Source organism: Coloeus monedula (genome assembly GCF_965178545.1).
Source record: "Coloeus monedula genome assembly, chromosome: 1".
In the NCBI taxonomy this organism is placed as follows: domain Eukaryota; kingdom Metazoa; phylum Chordata; class Aves; order Passeriformes; family Corvidae; genus Coloeus; species Coloeus monedula.
In genome coordinates, this window is record NC_138781.1 from 30,407,308 (window position 1) to 30,426,786 (window position 19,479).

The 19,479-nt window shown below is 35.7% G+C and overlaps 1 protein-coding gene across 6 annotated transcripts in view; it reads right to left on the minus strand.

Annotated features, from left to right (window-relative positions):
• The window catches only part of SNX13 (sorting nexin 13), a 68,452-nt gene that overhangs the window by 13,749 nt on the left and 35,224 nt on the right, over window positions 1-19,479 (minus strand). For 3 of the 6 annotated variants that reach the window (XR_014226538.1, XM_082284263.1, XM_082284259.1), the window contains exons 7-18: window positions 19,283-19,384; window positions 18,555-18,643; window positions 18,012-18,095; window positions 15,528-15,666; window positions 14,981-15,069; window positions 14,230-14,329; window positions 12,623-12,816; window positions 11,478-11,582; window positions 9,871-10,003; window positions 9,092-9,129; window positions 4,678-4,747; window positions 1,964-2,136 (exon numbers count right to left, since the gene is read on the minus strand). Coding sequence is in view for 5 of the 6 variants with exons in the window: in XM_082284263.1 (XP_082140389.1) it covers window positions 1,964-2,136; window positions 4,678-4,747; window positions 9,092-9,129; window positions 9,871-10,003; window positions 11,478-11,582; window positions 12,623-12,816; window positions 14,230-14,329; window positions 14,981-15,069; window positions 15,528-15,666; window positions 18,012-18,095; window positions 18,555-18,643; window positions 19,283-19,384 (1,316 nt within the window). In the remaining variant the exon portion in view is untranslated. The remainder of the gene's footprint in view (window positions 1-1,963; window positions 2,137-4,677; window positions 4,748-9,091; window positions 9,130-9,870; window positions 10,004-11,477; window positions 11,583-12,622; window positions 12,817-14,229; window positions 14,330-14,980; window positions 15,070-15,527; window positions 15,667-18,011; window positions 18,096-18,554; window positions 18,644-19,282; window positions 19,385-19,479) is intronic. The other 3 variants (XM_082284260.1, XM_082284261.1, XM_082284262.1) reach the window with 2 other exon arrangements.

Genomic DNA, 19,479 nt, shown 5'->3' on the forward strand with positions numbered 1-19,479 from the left:
CACACAGGTTATCAAAATATGCTCGCTCTATATGTCATCACCTGTGCCTTTTCTCCAAGTAAGGACAGTATTGGCACTGGTTGACATGTATTCCACTGTTCTAGTATTGCAAGAATGGCAGTCCCAGGGAACCAGTAGGGAAAGAGGCCCTAACACTCAACAAGGCTGAATATATTTGGTAAAATGCACAAAAATAAAAAAGTGACAAGAACAAAACTTGAAAAATCAGGACTATCCCCATACAGAATCTAGACTACCTGTAAAAAATAACCTTAAGGTGATAAAGAGAGAAACATACAGTATTCTAGGCTTTAAGAAACAACCTGGAAACAGGCTGCATCCTTTTCTCTCTAGAAAAGACCACAACACTACAGATTTAAAGATACGGATTCCGTTCAGCCCCTGCAAGATCTCTTCTTGCATCATTAAACTTTGGAGGGCCACGAAGATCATATAAAATTTATGGTCTGTAGGAAGAACCAAAAAATAGCTCTTTACAACTTTATAAATCCCATTCCCTTGCAAGTAGGCCACATGGGAAAATAACTGAACAGAAGATGGTCTAGTTTTCATTTGGGCTCTTATATCTAAGCAGAAGCAATGTAAGCAACTAACAGCCACTATTTTAAATATAGGAATCTACTTTAAATGACATTTATTATATGACTGACTAAAGGAACTGGTGTGAATCTATGCAGTACTCTAAGGAAAAAAAACTCATGTAGATACTTCGAACTGCTAACTTCAATTCCATTTCGGATCAACTACCTATTTTCTCTGAAAAACAAACAGTCCCTGCCTTTCCTATTCATTTTCAATCAATTACTCTAACTTTTTACCCTTAACATGTCAATAAAAATGTCTCAGACAAGCATGCAAGACAGTAAGAACGTCTATTTTATTGCCAAGACAAAGCAAAAGTTGGGAGCATCTGAGATGCCACAGTGAATCACAGAAATCTGTTTACTTTTTGCAATCTTAGTGTTCTTGGGTAACATTTCTATTCTCTGTAAATTCACTCAGATTTAGCCATCAGAAATGTTGAGCTTTCATATTGTGAACATCTTTGCTTCTGCTATATATTTCTACTCATGTAGAGCTATGTTGGTTTTAAATGACTGCCCCATATCAGCAGAACCCTAATTCATGGTAAGATCCAGGATTCTTCAGAACACTGAATTAATTTTAAAAAAATCCATTTGAAGGAGTACAAAAATTGGTATTTCAAATTTATTGACAACACACTAAGATCATCAGAAATTCAAAGGGAAGTCAGACTTCATTTATAATTAATCCAAATATTCAACACATTTGATTTTTTAATAAAGCCTTTTCAATTTTTATTGCTGCTGTAATTTTAAAATGCTAACTTACCTGCACAGAATTTGTTCTCTATGACTCTAAATTAATAACAGATCAAAGGGATATAAATCGACACTTCTGACTAGTTCGAAGGTTATGCAGTCAAATCTGACTTCTCCAAAGGCTTGGTTTAAAAGCACTTCAGCTTCCTTTTAAAAGCACTGCGTTTTCATCATTTTTTCATGTCAGCAGGTTCTACTTTGTACCAGCTGCTGAATTACAACTCTATTTCTTCCTTCTTTCATTTTAGGAGGGTTAAGAGTCTGAGAATACAAGTACAGCAGTAAAAGGCAGATTGCTAGTAGTATAGTGAAGTGCTACCAGCTCTCCCTTTTGGGACCCCACCAATTCTTAACATTCACTTAAAACCCAAATACCTATTTCCCAACCTCAGCTTTTATTTCTTAATCTCTGTGACAAATGTAACTAAAACACCACTGTTTGAGACCAACAGCACTTCCATACAAAGATTTAAGTAAAATTAAGCAGTGTGGGAAGAGGGGGAAGACTTTCCATCTCTTTTTCACAGAGCAATCATATAGTCATCAGTTATTAAACTATAGAAACGGGCACCTATAAAGATTTTCATGAGCTTGGTTACCTGCTCAGTGATCCTCATGTGAAAGTCATGGAAGTCACTGTAGCGCCGATATGTCTTCCACATCTCCTCACCGTTTGCATTTCGTCGGTGGACGGTGATGGCATACAGGGCGTATGTCTTGCCGTGGTCATTACACACTCCTGCCACAGCATATGGGTCAGAGTCAGCATAGACTAGTAGTTTTAAAAACAAAAACAAAAAAGGAACAAACAGAAAGAAGGAAGACGAAAGGACACAAATGTGAAGTGAAGAAATGTCTGGAATGACAGACTTGAAAGACAAAAATGGACATGCAAGCAAGAAGACTAAGCTATCCCTTTATCCTGAACACTGTATGATACCCTCCAAAACTTAGTACGTAAACTTAAATAGAGATTAAGTAGCTTTAAAGTTAGGCAAGTTTCAATGACATGCAAAACATAAAAATTTTCAACTTTTAAATAGTAAATAGATCTTTTAAAAAAAAATATTTTAACCTGAAGAACTCAAGATGGGGGTGAAAGACAACTGTGAAACCAGAAGAAATTCTGGTCTGCAAAGTAGTCTAATCATATTGCAAAAGTCTGCCCATCAAAAAAGTCTATAAATACAAGACAATGATAGCAAGCTGCAAGCATTCAGTTTTGTTACTGGCATCAGTAGTTTGTTATTAAATCAGCAGATTGTTATTAACTGTAAGATAAACTCCCCATGCTATTTTAGTCAACAGAAACTATATATACAGACGTGTGTGTACATATATATAATGCATTCTCTGTGTGTGCATATACACTTTGTATGGAGAAGTCAATTCATAAATGAAATGAACACATACAGGCTATCCAAAATAGAAGCAAACATCTTTTTGATCTCCATTAAATATTTAAGTCTTCTTGGACATTCCTCCCTCACAGAATTTCCCCAGTACAGCTTGTTTCAAATCCTTCCATTTTATTTAGAGAATAACCTAGATCCAATACTGTCTACACTGCACACCATTTAAATTGGCAACATGTTGCATCTCAAAGTAGTAAGCCAATACCCAGTTGGGAAACCTACAGTTTTCCAGTGGCTAGATGAAAGTATTTCTAACCCAGGTCTCTGAATTTTTCTATGCACTCACACTCCATAAAATACAATTCTCTTGGAAAATCAATTTCATTCTCTGTAGTACTTTCAGTCTTGATTTCTCTGAGTTATAATGCTTTTGTCTAAGCAGCCAGGGAGCACCTGTAGGATAGTGGCAGCTGCTGACAATGCAACAATTACACACTAGAAAGGTGAAGAGTGGGCACAGAGCATCTTGTCTTTGTGATCTACCCTCTAAAAAACAATGCTGAGTGCTGAACCCCCAAGGGAAAGAGCAGGCAGTCAGGATGGTGCCAGAAGACTGCCCAGAGAGTGGAACCAGAAACGCCCAGCCCCACAGATGCTGCACAAGCCCTGTCCTCTACGTTCACATTGACCACTTGGCCCTGCAGCCACCAGACTACATCTCAGGGGCACTGCTAAGTGGCACCTTTAGGAGAACGACTTCAGGCAGAAAAAGAAAGAAGTTCTGCTGCCCCTTATGTCTTAGCCTCTTAATTAGTATTTATTTTGCAACCCAAGACAATGTGAATTCTGCAACACACAGAGATAATCCTGCTTGTATACAACCTTCAAGCACAGTAAAGGATATTAACTGGCAGAGAAAAAGAACCTGCTCACAGATGCAGTTTAATACTATCTTGCAATACAAACCTGTACATATCTCCTGTTACACCTGGAGCATTACGTATTCACAGAGTCAGGCTGATAGTTATCCGTACAGACTGCCATCTATAAATTTTACAATTCGTGTGGTTCTAAGTTTACCTTTTTTTCTTAAGTCAAAAAGATGAAACTTCTACATTTAATTCAGAAAAGAAGTATCACATGTCATTTTAACAAAAAAGCAGAATTTGATTCTTATTTTCCCCTTTCCCCGAGGACTGACTACCATGACACTTGGATTGCACACTGCTCTCACACTGAGTTGGAATAAGTTTAATTAAAATGTAAAGTAGCTGAATGCTTGCTGACAGCATGTGTCCACCATATAAATGCATAGATTTAAAAGTGTGTTGCATAGCAAAATCTACTAAAAAAAAGTATCTGAAGATCACTATTTAATTACCCAATGCAATCTCATTTAACTAGAGTATTTGCAAATAATAGCTGAGGTTTTTTTATTTACTCTCATGTAGTAAAGAAAAGTAATTTCTTTCTAGACAAAGTTTTTTAAAAGATAACCAAAAATGCCATCACCATAAGGACAGAAATCACTTCCTTAAACTAAGTCAGGAAGCACAAAGAATAAGGGAAAAATATTATACTAAGGGAATTAAACAGTCAAAAATTATAACTCTGTGACTAGAAAGAGAGATGGCTTTCAGAATTTCTTTAAATAATTGCTAAAATAAATCCTACTCAATATTAAGTTTAATGAATGATTCTCCAGCAATAAAAGCAGTAAAAATAATAATAATACCATAAACCATAAAAATTAAATAACTTTTTAACTACAGATACATAGTCTGTGACCTACAGAAGAAATAGTGTAAAGATTTCCACAAGGACTTAATGGAAAATATGAATTCAAATGTTTTATGAGGTTAAAAAAAGAGAAAATCAGGATTTCAAGGACCTGTAATATTACAAAACTCAAAGTAAATGGTGGGAAAAAAGTAAGCAGACATAACAGATTCACTTACCAGTATCTGAGATGTATGCATGGAGCTGAACTGTCTCATCAGAAGGGACATTAGAAAGGTCATCTAAGGACTGCAGAGTGAGGGACATAATGGAGGAGGAAAAAATGGGAAAAAATATGATCAGAAATACATTGTATTTGAGAAGTGTTTTGATTAATCTATTTAATTTTCAAACTTCCAGTTCACTACACTAAAAGCTTAGTGCACTGTAACGATGCAGGTGTTTGTACTACCTGGTTACCAAAGCTGTTCTTTTGCACAATATAGGGCCTTTCATTTCCCCCATCATTTTCACACAGTTTTGTGACCACTCATATTTGATCAAACCTATTTGCCACTTTGGTTTGATATCTCAACTCTAATGGAAGTACAGCTACAAATGGTCTTTTACTGAGCATTAGGAAAGAAAAAAAAAAAAACAGGCCTAAACCAGAAAATCTCCCCAGCAACTGAGGAGATACAGATGTTATTTAACAGGTCTTTTAGTTCTTAACCTTCACATCATTCTGTTTTCTTACAAATGTCTTTACACACTGCACAAATGTTACACAGCAGTAGAAACCAGAAGTTTTTCTGCTTTATGTAAAAAAAACCAGTCAACATTTTTCTCAGGAATATTTTCCATCGTAAAAAATGAACAGGTACATCCTCAGCTAGTTAATGCTCTGTCTCGATATCTAATAATTACTGGGATCAAAAGAAGCCTAATGGGTCTTTTAGAGAAGCTTTGCTTTTAGTTAAAATTAACACATCTGATTACTAAGATTTAACATAATCAAGACTGTTGAAAGACTTGCAGACTCAACTGAAAAAACAGAGGATGGGCCATTACGCATCCTAATCTTAAATTACCAGGTTAAAAAAAAGAGTTGGAGCTACCTAAGTAGAATTCACAGGCATTGGGATCCCAGTTACTTTATGTATTTTTCTCCAGAATTCTAAAATTCTTCAAAGAAACACATTCAGAATAAATATAGCTATCTGCTATCTTGTATAATTTAACCAAGCCGGTTCAATAGTGATTTACCACAAAAAGTTACCTAGAATGGGACTTACTGATTAGCAGTGCCATACCCGTATCAAACTAAAACTCTACCTACATCAATTCAGTTTCTAAATCTACTCTGTATTCTTAAACATAGGACAATATATGAGATTATAACCAAAAGATACGCTGGACTTGAAAACATGAATTTAAAGACTCTGCTCTTGCTCCTTCTTCATCAACTCCACAATATCCCAACATAATACTCCACTCCTCCCTCTTCTAGTTCCCTACAAGGAATGGCTCTTCTCTACCTCAACCACCTCAGTCAGTCTCTGCCTAAATGTCTACTACAGAAGGCAAGGGAAATAACATTTCTGTGATAAAGTCTAGATACTGAATAGAAGGCAGCTTTAAAGTGTCTGAATACATGTTACAGTAGGGAGTCTCCTGAATATCTTTATCACACAGCTTGTAGACTTAAAGTACTAAGGTCCCAGACTGAGAGAAGGTAGAAGAAAGAAAAGCCCTTTTGGGAAATCTGTTTTGCCACTACATTCTATAGTGCTAAAAGTTTATGTCTGTCGAATGGCAGAACAGATGAATTTATGCAGAAATATTTTGACAGTAGACATCATCTTTACCTCAAGAACTTCCCAATCTTTAAGTTATTGGATGCTAGAGAGTATTCTGGTAAAGTAGCACCATAAGTAGGCTGTTCCTTTAATCTTTACACTTGCTTTCAGTCATTGTTGGACACAGGACTCTGACTTAGGCCATTCTTGAGCAAGTCCCTTTGACAGCAATGACCCTGCAAGGTGTGCTGCTCTATATTGCAGTGTCCAGTTTAGAAGCAGAGTATCACCTGAGACTGGCTAACAGCAGGCATTTGTGGAAGCTTGAAAAAGTACGTACTTCATATTCTGAAAGCTCTAAGATTTGATTATCAATAAGATAGAAGGGATGTGATATTATAAAAGAAGACAAGTAACTGTCAACTGCTCAAACGTTTTGTTTGCTACAAAATATGGACATTAAGGTACTGTTGTATTTTTTTAAAGGCATAATTACTTCTTGTTTTCCTGCTTCCCTTCACTGTCACTCAAGTTCAGATTTCTTTGTGATTACTGACTGGGGTTCAAGCTAATGACTGCCAAAAGTTCAACCCGGCCACTTCTGCTGCCCTTTAAGGTCTTGGATCGGTAACACCGGTGTAACAACTTCTATTTACTCAGTGCAAAGCTCCCATTATGGATCCTTTAGAGAAAATCTGCAAGTCTATAAATATTAACAGTGGTTTTATACTCCCAAAATGTGACCTACTGATTTAATATAGTAATGTATCAAATCAAAAGGCAGAAATTAAGATATTTTGGTACAACTTTTCCTCAAAACAGTTTTGAGCCTGTCTTCCAAATTCTTCCAGTGGAAGTATGAACTGCAGGCAATTTATTTTATAATACAAACTTTAGAAAACACTCAACTGCTGTGGCAAGGCACTATACAGCAACAATTAATACAAGTAAATTAAAATGTTGAAACCTGAACAGATAACAAAACAGACAGACATTTAATATGAGCTAGTGTCTCTGCCATTAGATACACTCACAGGAGCACAAGTTAATTAAAAACCTAAAAATATCACATCATATCACAACCCAATCTTATTTAATACATTGTCATTAGCTACAAGTACAGAATTTCCCTGACCTTTGAAGTAACCTTTCCAAGGTCTATTTTTCTTATGTAACAGACTAACACAAGGGAGTCAAACTATGTGTACAGAAATTTACACTTGACATGGAATTCAGCCAGCAAAAACTAATCTACCAGTATTCAAACACCTGTAAAAGCACTGAACACCTGGACTACTTTTGTGTAGTCCATATTGTTCTTTTCTGAACAATATGGACTACAGAAAAGCTAAAGTAGTTCTGCATAAAGAGAAATCTACTTATGTATTTCTGCTAGAATGTTCTTAACTCTTTTGAATAAATGTAGTATTCTATAAATACCCTTGTCACAACAAAAACAAAAGTCAAGACTTTGAAGAGTCCCATGAAAATACCTATTTGTATTGTAACAGTGCTTGATGAAGACTTTAGGACTTTCTAACTTAGCTTGGAAAGTCACATGAAATGAAGCAGCAGATAACCACCAGCCAGATGAGCCACCACAATGACAAATCCATAAAATTAACTCTGATATGTCACAACATTATTAGAAAGAGTACTTAGAAAGATATTTGAAAGATCTTTTAAAGAGATTAGTCTTGTAACTCTTAGACTCTTGTGAAAAGTTACCAGAATAGTATGTAAATTCATAAAAAACATGGCTAAATTAAGTCTTTCTTCTGCATCTACCAGGAGTTTGCATAAATTGTATCAGCTAAACACCTCCCTTTTTCTTTGCATTTCAAAATGTAAACAACAGGAAAATAGTAGGAAAGAAAATCCCAATTTAAATGAAAAAACACCCAAAACCCACAAAAAACCAAACCCCATAAATAACCAACCCCCACACCGAAATACATTTACATTAATGTTACATGTATTCCTTCAGAAAACACTCACTCCTTTGCATGCAAGCAGGATCTTATCAAATGCAGTAAAACTCCTAAGGAGCTATAGCACCTTCCAAGAACAAACTAGAAGGGCCCAGGCATCATGCAAGTCAAGAAACTGCATGTAGATTGTAAATCTCTATGTAAATCTTCACAAAACTAAAAGTTTGGAAACATACTCTGATATGCTCAACTGAACCTTCTGCACCTTGTGGCTCAGCTACACACTGTCTACAGAAACATGGGGAGGATAGATATCAAACTTTTCATGATTTTTCCTTTTTAAATAACTGTATTTGCATTTTTGGTTTAGGTACGCTCATTTAATGAAGAAAAGGTTTTGACAAACTGACACAGGTCAAGAACCACTTACAAAATTGAACTTGAAATTGGTCAGATTAAAAAACAAAGACTCATGGCTGGAATGAACTCCAGATACTTTAATGTTTCCAAATCAAGCCTTAATGAGGAAAAAAAAAAAATCAACCAACAAAAATGTAATAAATTGCACATTTTACAGTCTATTTGAATTTAATCCTTCAAGGATTTGTTTTCACCTATTACTATGTAACCCCAAATTTATATCTATTTAATAAAACCAAACAGGGATATTAACTGACGCTTTCCATAAATTAACCGTTTCTGTGAGAAACAATGTAAAATTTCATCAAACATGGGAAAAGACAAAAGAAGTTTTATCTTTCAGAGTAATTAATAACCTGTGTGTTTCAATTTGATTCAAGAACTTTTTCAGAAATTCAACTGCAGTGAAGTAAAACTGTAATGTACATAAGTTAATCTGTTTTATCACTCTTTCTCTACTGTTGAGGAGAAAAAAATAATTAAAAAAAAATCCAAGCACTTACCAGATTTATGCTGCCAGTAGGAGACCCATTAAAAGATTCTGGGAGCAGTGAGGAAAAGAAAAGGAAAAAACAGGTTAGAAGATTTTCCCCCATTGTAGGGCCACACATAAATAAAATGCATCCACAAAACATTATGGAAAAAGGAAGGACAACTTTGGCACTGGACAAATGCTGCACACAACATGCAAGTGTTTCAAATTTCCAATAAAGATACCTAAAGAAATATAAGTTTATAAAGATACAGATCCTAAATAAATACTTCAGATAACATTTTTTTAAGTTTATATCCCCACTGATACTGCTTCATTAAGGAGCTAGTTTAATAGTGAAAAATTTCCACTGGATTTGCACTTCAGTTAACAAGAACAATGATTTTACTTGCTTTAGAAAGATGCATCTCCTATGTATACTTTCCATTTCTATTTCCAGAGAGGAGTAGAGTTATGTATTAAAAGACCACAATATATTGAAGAGCTTTAAATACTTTAAAAGAAGAAAGTAGAATGGAAGAATTGCCTATTTGTTTAAATGACAAACTTGTTACCAAGACCTGACAAGAATTTCTATGAGATTAATAAACTTACTACAAGGAAAACCCTGTGTGAGTCCTAAAACAATTTGCACACAAAAGCACAAGTAAGAAACATTAATTTAGATATCAGAGACACCATAGGAAGTATTTAATTTTCTAAAAACAGTGTGGATAATTATTTTATTTTCGTTTTAAAGCAGAGAAAAGAATGGTCCCAGGAAATACCCTTTAGAGATACAGAGCTCACCTCCTTCACCATCATCTGATCCTCTGAAACTGGGATCCTTCAGCATATCCAGCTCAGCTAACATACGCACATACAACACATTCTGCTTGAACGAAGGGTAGAACCTCTCATCTCGCAGCATCAATTCATACACCTTATTGAAACAAAAACGCTAACTTCAGAACTACTTTTTCCGTTTTTCAATTGACCAGACTAGTTTTCATAAATTTTACTTGAACAAGAAGTATCTGTGCATACGTGTCTGACTTACTCTTAACAAAAAGGTTCTGAGAACTCATTGTACCAGAAGTATAACACAGTCTCAGAAAATATCTAACTACTCAGACGTGCGCATCTAGGAAGGAAAATAGCACAATAGCTGCAAATGCTTCTGTCCTCTGCTCTTAACCCTTCCAGTTGCACTATAAACCTATTTGGTCTTTATCCATTTAATAAAAGGTTATCTCAGTCCTTCCTTGTGGGTAAACCATAAACATAGACCTGCAAATACTTAGGGCAGGAGGTGAGAAGAGGGAAAGAAAGGGAAGGAAGATACCATATGTGACCTTTGCGACAACTTCCAGTTTAGCCAATACAATATAGCCCTAACTCTCAAAGATTTAACCACACCAGCTCAAACAATTTACCTTCACAGCCTATACAATGTATATACATATACACACACGTATCTATACACAGCAGGAATTAATTCATGATGTTTGGATACTCCTGTCAACTCTAGAATATTTTAATGATTTTTTTTTCATGCATCACTGTTCAAGTACTATCATCTGGTACAAATAGAAAAGAAACCCAATTCAGCCATGTTTGAGGAAGTTCATTTCTTTTGTAACACATGGGAAATTTATACTCTTCAGCAGAATTCACAAGCAAGGCCCTTAACTTACTTTGAGCAACACAGATTTCACAAGGTGTTCATTAGTCTTAAATGTGAGCCTCAAATACAACAGCGTGATTCTAAGTTCTACAGCTCATATCACTAATTTTTAGCATGAATGAGAACATTAAAGTAATGATCTAAAAAAAAAAAAAAATATTTCAGACTGGGTATGTAAGTTACTGCCAGAATATCAATCATTTACTTTTCCTTTTAAAATACATATATTAGACTTGAGTGATAAAGTCTACATATGCAGGTAGTAAAAATACTGTTTTTTTCATCCGTACTTGCTGCTTCACTGTGCAAGTTTGCAGAAACTGACCAGCCAAAATAATTTCTGGGAACAACTATAGAATTTAATATGGGACCATTACATTCATCTTTGGAAAAGAGAAGTAAAACTGGATGAAAATGGTACGTCTTATTTAGTCTACTCATAATGTTTTTCTTAAATTGGTGCATTAACACAAATAAAAATATGATAGTTCTAAACTGTGCTTCATATTTAGGTTCATACAGCACACCTACTCCTGTCTACTGCTTTGAAAACTATGGGCTAACAAACAGCAAAGCAAAAGCTGACAATTTAGAGTGTGTTTTCCATAGAATAGAAAAATGGTAACACAGGTTTTAGGTATTTTACTTCCTTCTTTTTTAGTATCTGTAATTATGTTTTATACTCTATAGCATTAACAGTTCTTATGAAATAAAGGACAATAGAGTATACCTTTCTCTGAATGTCATCAAAGATTTCAGGTGTTGGATCCTCATGGTTCAGTGTTTCTGCAAGTTTTGCTACTAAGTTGTCATCAATATTAACTCTTGGAGATGCCTGTCATAGAGATCTAAATCAACTTTTGCAGCATAAAATTAAGAAAGTTCTACTTCCACAAATAAAATCCAATGCAATGCTGCAACTCTCTAAGTAAACTAAATTTCTTCTTCACAAATATCTCTGTAACTGTCTAGAACATACAACAGGAGTCAGATCCCCTCCAGCCCCAAATTAAGTTCAGAGTTTGTATTAAAACTTCGAAGTTTCACAATTAAACACTAGGAATTGCCTCAAAAAAATTATGCAAACATTTTGAAGCAGTACCTAAATGAGATTTACTCAGACTTAAAAACAGTTTTTATTTTTGAAAAAGATTTAGATTCAGAAATCAAGAACAAGCCAATAAAAAAGTAACAGGATAAAGTCCTGAAACATCTGAGGAAAGGCTAACAGTTTGTTAACTCTGCCCATTTCTGAGTGAGAGGTGAATTTTCTGCACACACAAATTCAGAAGAAAGATGTTTTGTGAATACAAGTTGATGAGTGGTTTCTTTCACAGAGAATCCATTACTGCCTATTGCAAGACATCCAATGGTGATATTTGAGCAATTTACACAAACAGTTGTAGAGAGGTACGGGAAGCGATTTCATTTGATAACTAAATCTTAATCCAAGTTTGGACAAATATTCGGTTCCATTTTTGTATAAACACTTCTTAAGGGGGCAAGGCAAGGGTGGAAGGCAGAATAAAAGGAAGGAAAAGGACAGCATATGCAGAGAGACACTTTTATTCTGTCTTTGCATTGTCTCTAGTTTGTCTATTCTAAAAAGTCAGCTTCTCAGGAACACGTTCAGTGCTTTTGACAGGACAGTCAGTGGCAATATGAGCCTTTAAAATGGGGGGAACACAAAAGAGGAAGACTTTCTTACTGCTTGACATAAGAAGAGAGAGAAGATACACAAGTAATAGCATAAATGTCAACATGTAAGCAACTTGTGCTATATAACAACCATTTTATATTAACTTAGTCATAACTACAAAGAAGTATCTGAACAAAGAATAAACACCAAATATTTCAGAATTAAGTTATTCCTACCTTTTCTGATAAATATTGCTCATAAACTCCAAATGCAGCTGCTCTTAATAGACCCTTGGTCTGATTAGTCTGATGTTTTCCATCTTTCTGCCGGCTTTGAAGTACCTCCAGCTGTTGCTGTGCTGTAACCCTGTATCCTTCCACTGTCATCCAGAAAAACAGATGTGCTTGGCCACCAATCTGCTGCATGTAATCTACAGAAAACAGACACCACATGACCCTAGTTACTGTGGTACATCCTGGAATAGGAATTCTCTGTGATGTTGACTACAAATGGAACACCAGGAGCTGGTTATACATCTGGAATACTTACCATATACAGTCAATTAAAAACATACTATATACACATTGGCAATAATCACTAAAAAAATGTGAGAGCAAAGTCTAGGAACTAAGCACTGAATCCTCACATGCACATGTAAGAAGAGAATCCACTGTTACCACGTGAATATAACAGGTTTGTACAGCATGATACAAATGAAGTTCAAACCGAATTTTTAAAAAGCAGGTTCTTAGAATCATAGGATCATTTAGGTTGGAAAAGATGTTCAAGACTGCCAATCTACCACTTCCAAGTCCACCACTAAACCACGCTCCTAAGCACTATATCTACATGTCTTTTAAATACCTACAGGCATGGTGACTTAACTACTTCCCTGGGCAGCCTGTCAAGTTAATGCTTCACCTTTTTGGTGAAGAAATGTTTCCTAATACTCAATCTAAACCTCATCTGGCACATCTTGAAGCAGTTTCCTCTTACCCTGTTGCTAGCTGCCTAGGAGAAGAGACCAGTCTCCACCTCACTACGGCCTCCTTTCAGGTAGCTGTAGAAAGTAATAAGGTCCCTCCTGAGCATCTGTTTCTCCAGCCTAAACAACCCCAGCTCCCTCAACCACTCCGCCTAAGACCTGTGCTTCAGCACCTCAATGTCTTTCTTGTAGTGAAGGTCCCAAAAATTCAGCACAGGATTTGAGGTGTGGCCTCACCACTGCCCTGATCCTGCTGGCCACACTATTGCTGATCCAAGCCAGGATGCCATTGGCCTTCTTGGCCACCTGGGCTCACTTCTGGCTCATGTTCAGCTGCTGTCAACCAGCACCCCCAGGTACTTTTCTGCCAGGCAGTTTTCCAGACACCCTGCCCCTAGCCTGTAGTGTTGCCTGGGGTTGACAGAAGTGCAGGACCTGGCACTTGGCCTTGAATCTCATACAATTGATCTTGGACCATCACTCCAGCCTTCTTCCCTCTAGAGAGCCTTTCTGCCCTCCAGCAGACTCCTGCCCAGCTGAAGTATGATCGGCAAACTGACCAAGGGTGTTCATTTCATGCCCAAGACAGCCTCCAACTATCACATCACCCTGTCTGCAAACAACAGGTTCAGACAGGTGCCTTTCTAGGTTGGCTGACTCACCAATTGTGTCAGGAAGTACCTTCCATGAGCTCCAGGAACTTCCTGGACCGTTTCCATCTACTGCATTAAAAGGACTATAACCACTGACAAAACTGATGGATATTCTCACTACTGACATTTAGCAATTCCAAGTACACAGTCCTGTGAGTTAGCATATTCTTTATAAATAAAATACATCAGACAAATTAACACTTACCCATAAAAAACTGTAGTGCAACATTGTCTACCAGAATATGGTCCAGAGGGACTGTGCAAAGTTTTCCAAAGTTTGCTGCCAGTTTCACAGTATCTATTTCCTGTAAGACACAGTTCAGTATGTTCATAGGCTTCTTTTACATTAACTTTTAAAACCTATACTTACCACAAAACAGATAGGATAAGAAAAATTACATATAATAAAGTAGCATCTCAATGATTAGCTATTTTCACAATCACTAATAAATGAAGGTCTAGATTAGAAGGTCATGTTCCCATAATTATTTGTCTTCAAAACAGGCTGCAGCTATTCGGCTACATGATAAGGTGGATTTTAAAACTGCTGTTCATGTAATGCTCTACAGGTCAAATTAACCCCAAATCCCTCATCAACAGAGACGGTGGCAGAGAATTAATTAACAAGAATTAATTTCAGCTTTTGATGGGCTGCAGCTCACCACAACTTAAATTCATCTCTGTCACACTTTCTTCTGCCAGTATGACATTTCTTGCTGTTACAATAATGCCTTCAGGTCCACCTATAGAATGCTTAATCATTTTAATAGTCAATATATGAAGAATATCGCATTATCTTGGAACCACACCCAGGCCAAATTAAGAGAGTCAAAAAGTAAAGCCAAACATACCAACTCTATCAAACAGATAGAGTTATCAAACATGGAAACCAAACAACTAGTCAGTCATTTGCAACCTCACTCTTTCAAAACTAAAAAAAAATTTAAAACACTTACTTTTCCTGACTGCAACCTCTGAATTCTTGAATCACATACTTTAATAACATATAATAAACTGTTTATTTGATTTTTTATAGTGTTGATATCTGAAAGCAAAAAAAAGACAATTAAGCAATGCAGATAACTAAATGAAGGCTTGGGGATTTTTTTCAGTTTAAATACCTCACTGATGGAAGTGAACAAGAAGAAATATTTTTCTCTTCCCTTTTTCAGATTAATGGTTAACTGACTACCAGGTTTGATTAACACCTTAAATATTACTGAAATTCAGAACCACCAGTCAGGCAGTTTTGATTTAACTAAAATGCATTTAGCTAACCAAATACTCTATACTTACAAAAAGTAATCAAACACACACCAACCAACAAAACACTTACGAAAATGAAAATTTGTGTTTTAACACTTCTTATGCAATTTATTTTTTTTATATAAAATACTTTATACTATGCTGCATCAGAGCTTTTATTTTCTAATTGTTGCAATATTCTACAGAGATCATGCTGGTAAATGCGTTTAATATTTTGCAAAACCATGCAGCACTAACCATCTCCCGCTGTATCTAGAGATCGAAGATACTGCAGCTCTTCACTTGCTTTATCTTTCACTGCTTCCAACTCTCCTATATTATCACTTAATTTAATAATATTCATAAAGGCCTCATAGTTACAGTTGGAATCACGAATCTGAAACACAAAGTTTTACAGTGTAAGTAATGTAAAACAGCTAAAAGCACAAGACATGATTTTTCTTCATGTGAACTAGTTTGATACAGCACTGCAAAGTGGCATTTTGAAAATTCTTTGATGTTTCTAAATCTTCCTTTTGGTACTGAAATTTTACATGAACTAAGAAAGAAAAAGTATGCACAGTCAAAACCTATTTCACACCATCACTTTCTGTTCTCAAGAAGTACAACCCAGACACATGGAAAGTCCATCAACGTCCTTAATTAAGATCTTCTCCAAAATCCAATCCACCTTCTTCTGCCATTAACTCCTAAGCTAAGTGGGCAGAAAATGGTGAGAGCACTGAAAGGGTTCAGCTTTACCAAGATCCCATGCAAGTATACACACTCCCAGACTAATGGCTTCTTAAGATACACAATTACAAAAAGAGTTAAAACATTCTACAATGTAATCATAACCTACTGAGGGGAAAAAAAAGTAAATGACTCTGCTCTGGAACCCTAATTCAGATACCCTGGCAAATACTACTAAGCTAATTAAACACATACTATTTTACCAGTATTGGCAGAGAGTGAACCTGCTCTAGGGACTCAAAGGAATTTGTGCAAGTGAAGGAAGCCTGCTGTGCTGCCAAGATCACTGGAAACTGTGCTGTGAACGCAGCATGGAGATCAGGGGAAGGCTGGCAGCTTTACAACACGTGCACGCAGGTGCTTAGGGTTGAGTTCTAATGTTGTCTTTACCATCTGAAGCCAAAAAAGTCACTTCACCCACATCTCTTAAAAATGCTTACTTTGATACGGAAATGTAATACTTGGTCTGTACCGCAGAAGTGCATTGACATGAGTTGCACAAAGCAGAAAGAATGAAGACTGGATACCATTGATCAAAGTTAATAGAAAAATCTCCCTAGAAATCTCCTTTTATAAGTAATAGTACAAGGAATACTTGAACTTCAAACATTTTGTAAAAATGTTAATTTCACAGTGAAGAGAGAAGTTTGAATTAACTTCTAATTTTATATGGAAGCTTTATATTTTATTGCAACAGAATTAGTATTGAACTGTGGTATGCCTAGAAACCTGGAATTAAACTTCTCTTTTTCAGAAACTGATTTTTTCATTCAAGTCTGACTTTATGTCAAAGGTTCCAAAAGGAGCCAGGATTTATTTCAGTCATCTCTGCTTCTGACCTTAATTTCTGCAACAATCTCCATTTCATAAGACTTGTATTAAATTTTTTCCTTATCTTTTGCCCAGAACATTTGCTTCTTCATCTCAAGAAAGCAATTTTGAAAATTACTTATTTGGGACATCACCATCACAACAGAAAGCTTTATAAAAAACTCAGAATCCTATCTCTGGATGCAGCCGGGGGCAGTGCTCGGTAAATAAATAAAGAACATGCGTAGAAGGAAAAGGGAATCAAAAATTGCGAATTCTGGTCCAGATGAGCAATATTTTTCCTTACTAAAGCTAGGTTCCTGTAGAATAGCAGCATGCGAGCTTTTACATGAAATAGAGGAGGCTGGAGTGAAGGAAACATTGTACACGTGCACTTGAATCCATTCCATATTCCATACATAACAAGAACTTTGAAATGGAAGGGTGTTTTCAGTATAGCATTTGAATGTACACTATAAGATTAAAATCTACGAATAAAAAGAGAGAAGTTGGGGGGGAAATTAAAATTGATTCATGAACTATAAAGGATAATAAAGTATAAGAGTAAATATTAACTTGCTCTGCAAAGAATCAGTAATGTTAGTTAAAGCACAATTATTCTATTTATGTTAGCTTTTCTATACAATATGACTTTTAAAAGTTATGGGGCTTTTCTTGCGGGTGCATTAGAGAGTTATCAAAGTAAAAAATTTGTTTCTTCCCATTCAGTTGAATTATTTAGGGTTAATACAAACAGTCCTAAAACAATTGCCCTGCAATTCCTTAGCAGAAAGTAAATCTTACTAGTTTTCATTCTTGAGGCCTCTTAAGCTTGAAAGGACAAACTGTAAACACAGCCAGGGGAAAACACTTCCACTGTTACCATACTTCCTGAACAGCCAAGCAGAACAGTCAGAGGAGTGAACTTCACATTCTGTCATACATTTGTCCTCAGTCAGGCAGCTTTTACTGAACAGTCAAAATGAGGAGTGTGGATAATATAGATTCTGTGTGCTTATGTGTGTATAAAATGTAATATAAAGTTCACTGTCTCTGCCAACATAACCAGTGGTAATGCTAATACCAAACATCTGTCCATCATGATTATAGGGAACACAAGTAAAGCTTTATACGAAATGTTCTAGAAATATAATTAATTTTAAACATTTTAAATCTTACCATCCATATGACATACTGATTAATATAATCAGGATCACTGAGCTGGTTTATTAATGGAAGAAGAATTCCTCGGGAGAGGATTTCCTAAAAAACAAAAGATAATAGATTATTTTATACACTTACTCATAAAGCTAGTATAACTGCAACAATTTAAACATCACTGCGTAGAGCTTAAAACACAAAAGTGTAATTACAGAAAAAATTTAATAGGCACTACCACATTCTCTTCCAATTAACATTACAAATGCAATTTGTAATTACAACAAATTACAAGAAAAACCTCTCCAAGAAAAAACAACCTCAAGAAAAACAACATCCATTTTCTAATGCTTTTCTCATGTTGGTAGAGCTGAAAGAACCTCCAAAAACATTTCGCACAAACTGTTCACTGCTATTAAATACTTATCAAGACTCTACAGCTTTTAAAATACCCTAATATTAAATTAGATCAATTTCAGAAAATAAGAGCAGCAGTTTAGATCTAAAAATTTTTTTTTGACATTAAACCAAAGAATTGGGATGGCTTTTAGAGTCTGTACTTACCCTGACAAAGTATCGCATGATCTTGTTCTGGAAGTCTCCAGGAGGTAGCAATATATACAGTAAAACCTCACATAGATCCCTTAGGAATCCTAGAGAAGGAAAACAAAAACCCCTCAGCACAATTTCATATTCTTTTACTTCATATCTTACCTAATATTATCAAATCCCATAGATAAATCCTTAATTACAGTCCAAGCATCACAGTAGCAACTTTCAGATGGAATATAAGCATCACTGATGAGAAAGATCTACCTCAAACCCAAGACAACAAAAGCCAAATTCCAAGATAAAAAAAAAACCCCAATAACCTAACTCTAATGCATTTTCCTTACATAACATATACCGCTTCCCCCCCCCACCCCCCCCGCTTCAACACTTTGCCAAAAGAGATAGTGTTTTTTGAAGGAAGACTACAGAATAGTGGTAAGGGAGGCACATCTAACAAAGAGCAGTAAGAATCTGCAAAACCATCCCCTCCCTCCCAGGAAAAAATATTTCTATCTTAAAATTCATCCAATGAAAGGAGGAAACTTACATATGTATGTGCTTTGTTTTAATTATAGCATTACTATGTACAAACCAGAGGAAATATATATGTATGGTAAATAACCACACTCTGAAAGTCACATGCTAAGATTTAATGCATTTCATATTATAAACACAACTGTTAGTATTTTAGTTTAGTCTCCCATACTAAAATATTTACTCAGAAGATAATATTGAGAGACCTTCTTCATCTTTGGGAGAAGTGCAGACTAGATCACGACAGACTTCTTTTTCCATTTCAACTTCAACCTCAAAGAATGTATCTACAAGTTCCTCAGCTTGATCTATGCAAAAGAAGATTAAAAAAACCATGTTTTTGTCAAGACTGAAAACTTGAGAGCAAACCTGAATTATAAAATAAGGCTAACTGTATTTCACA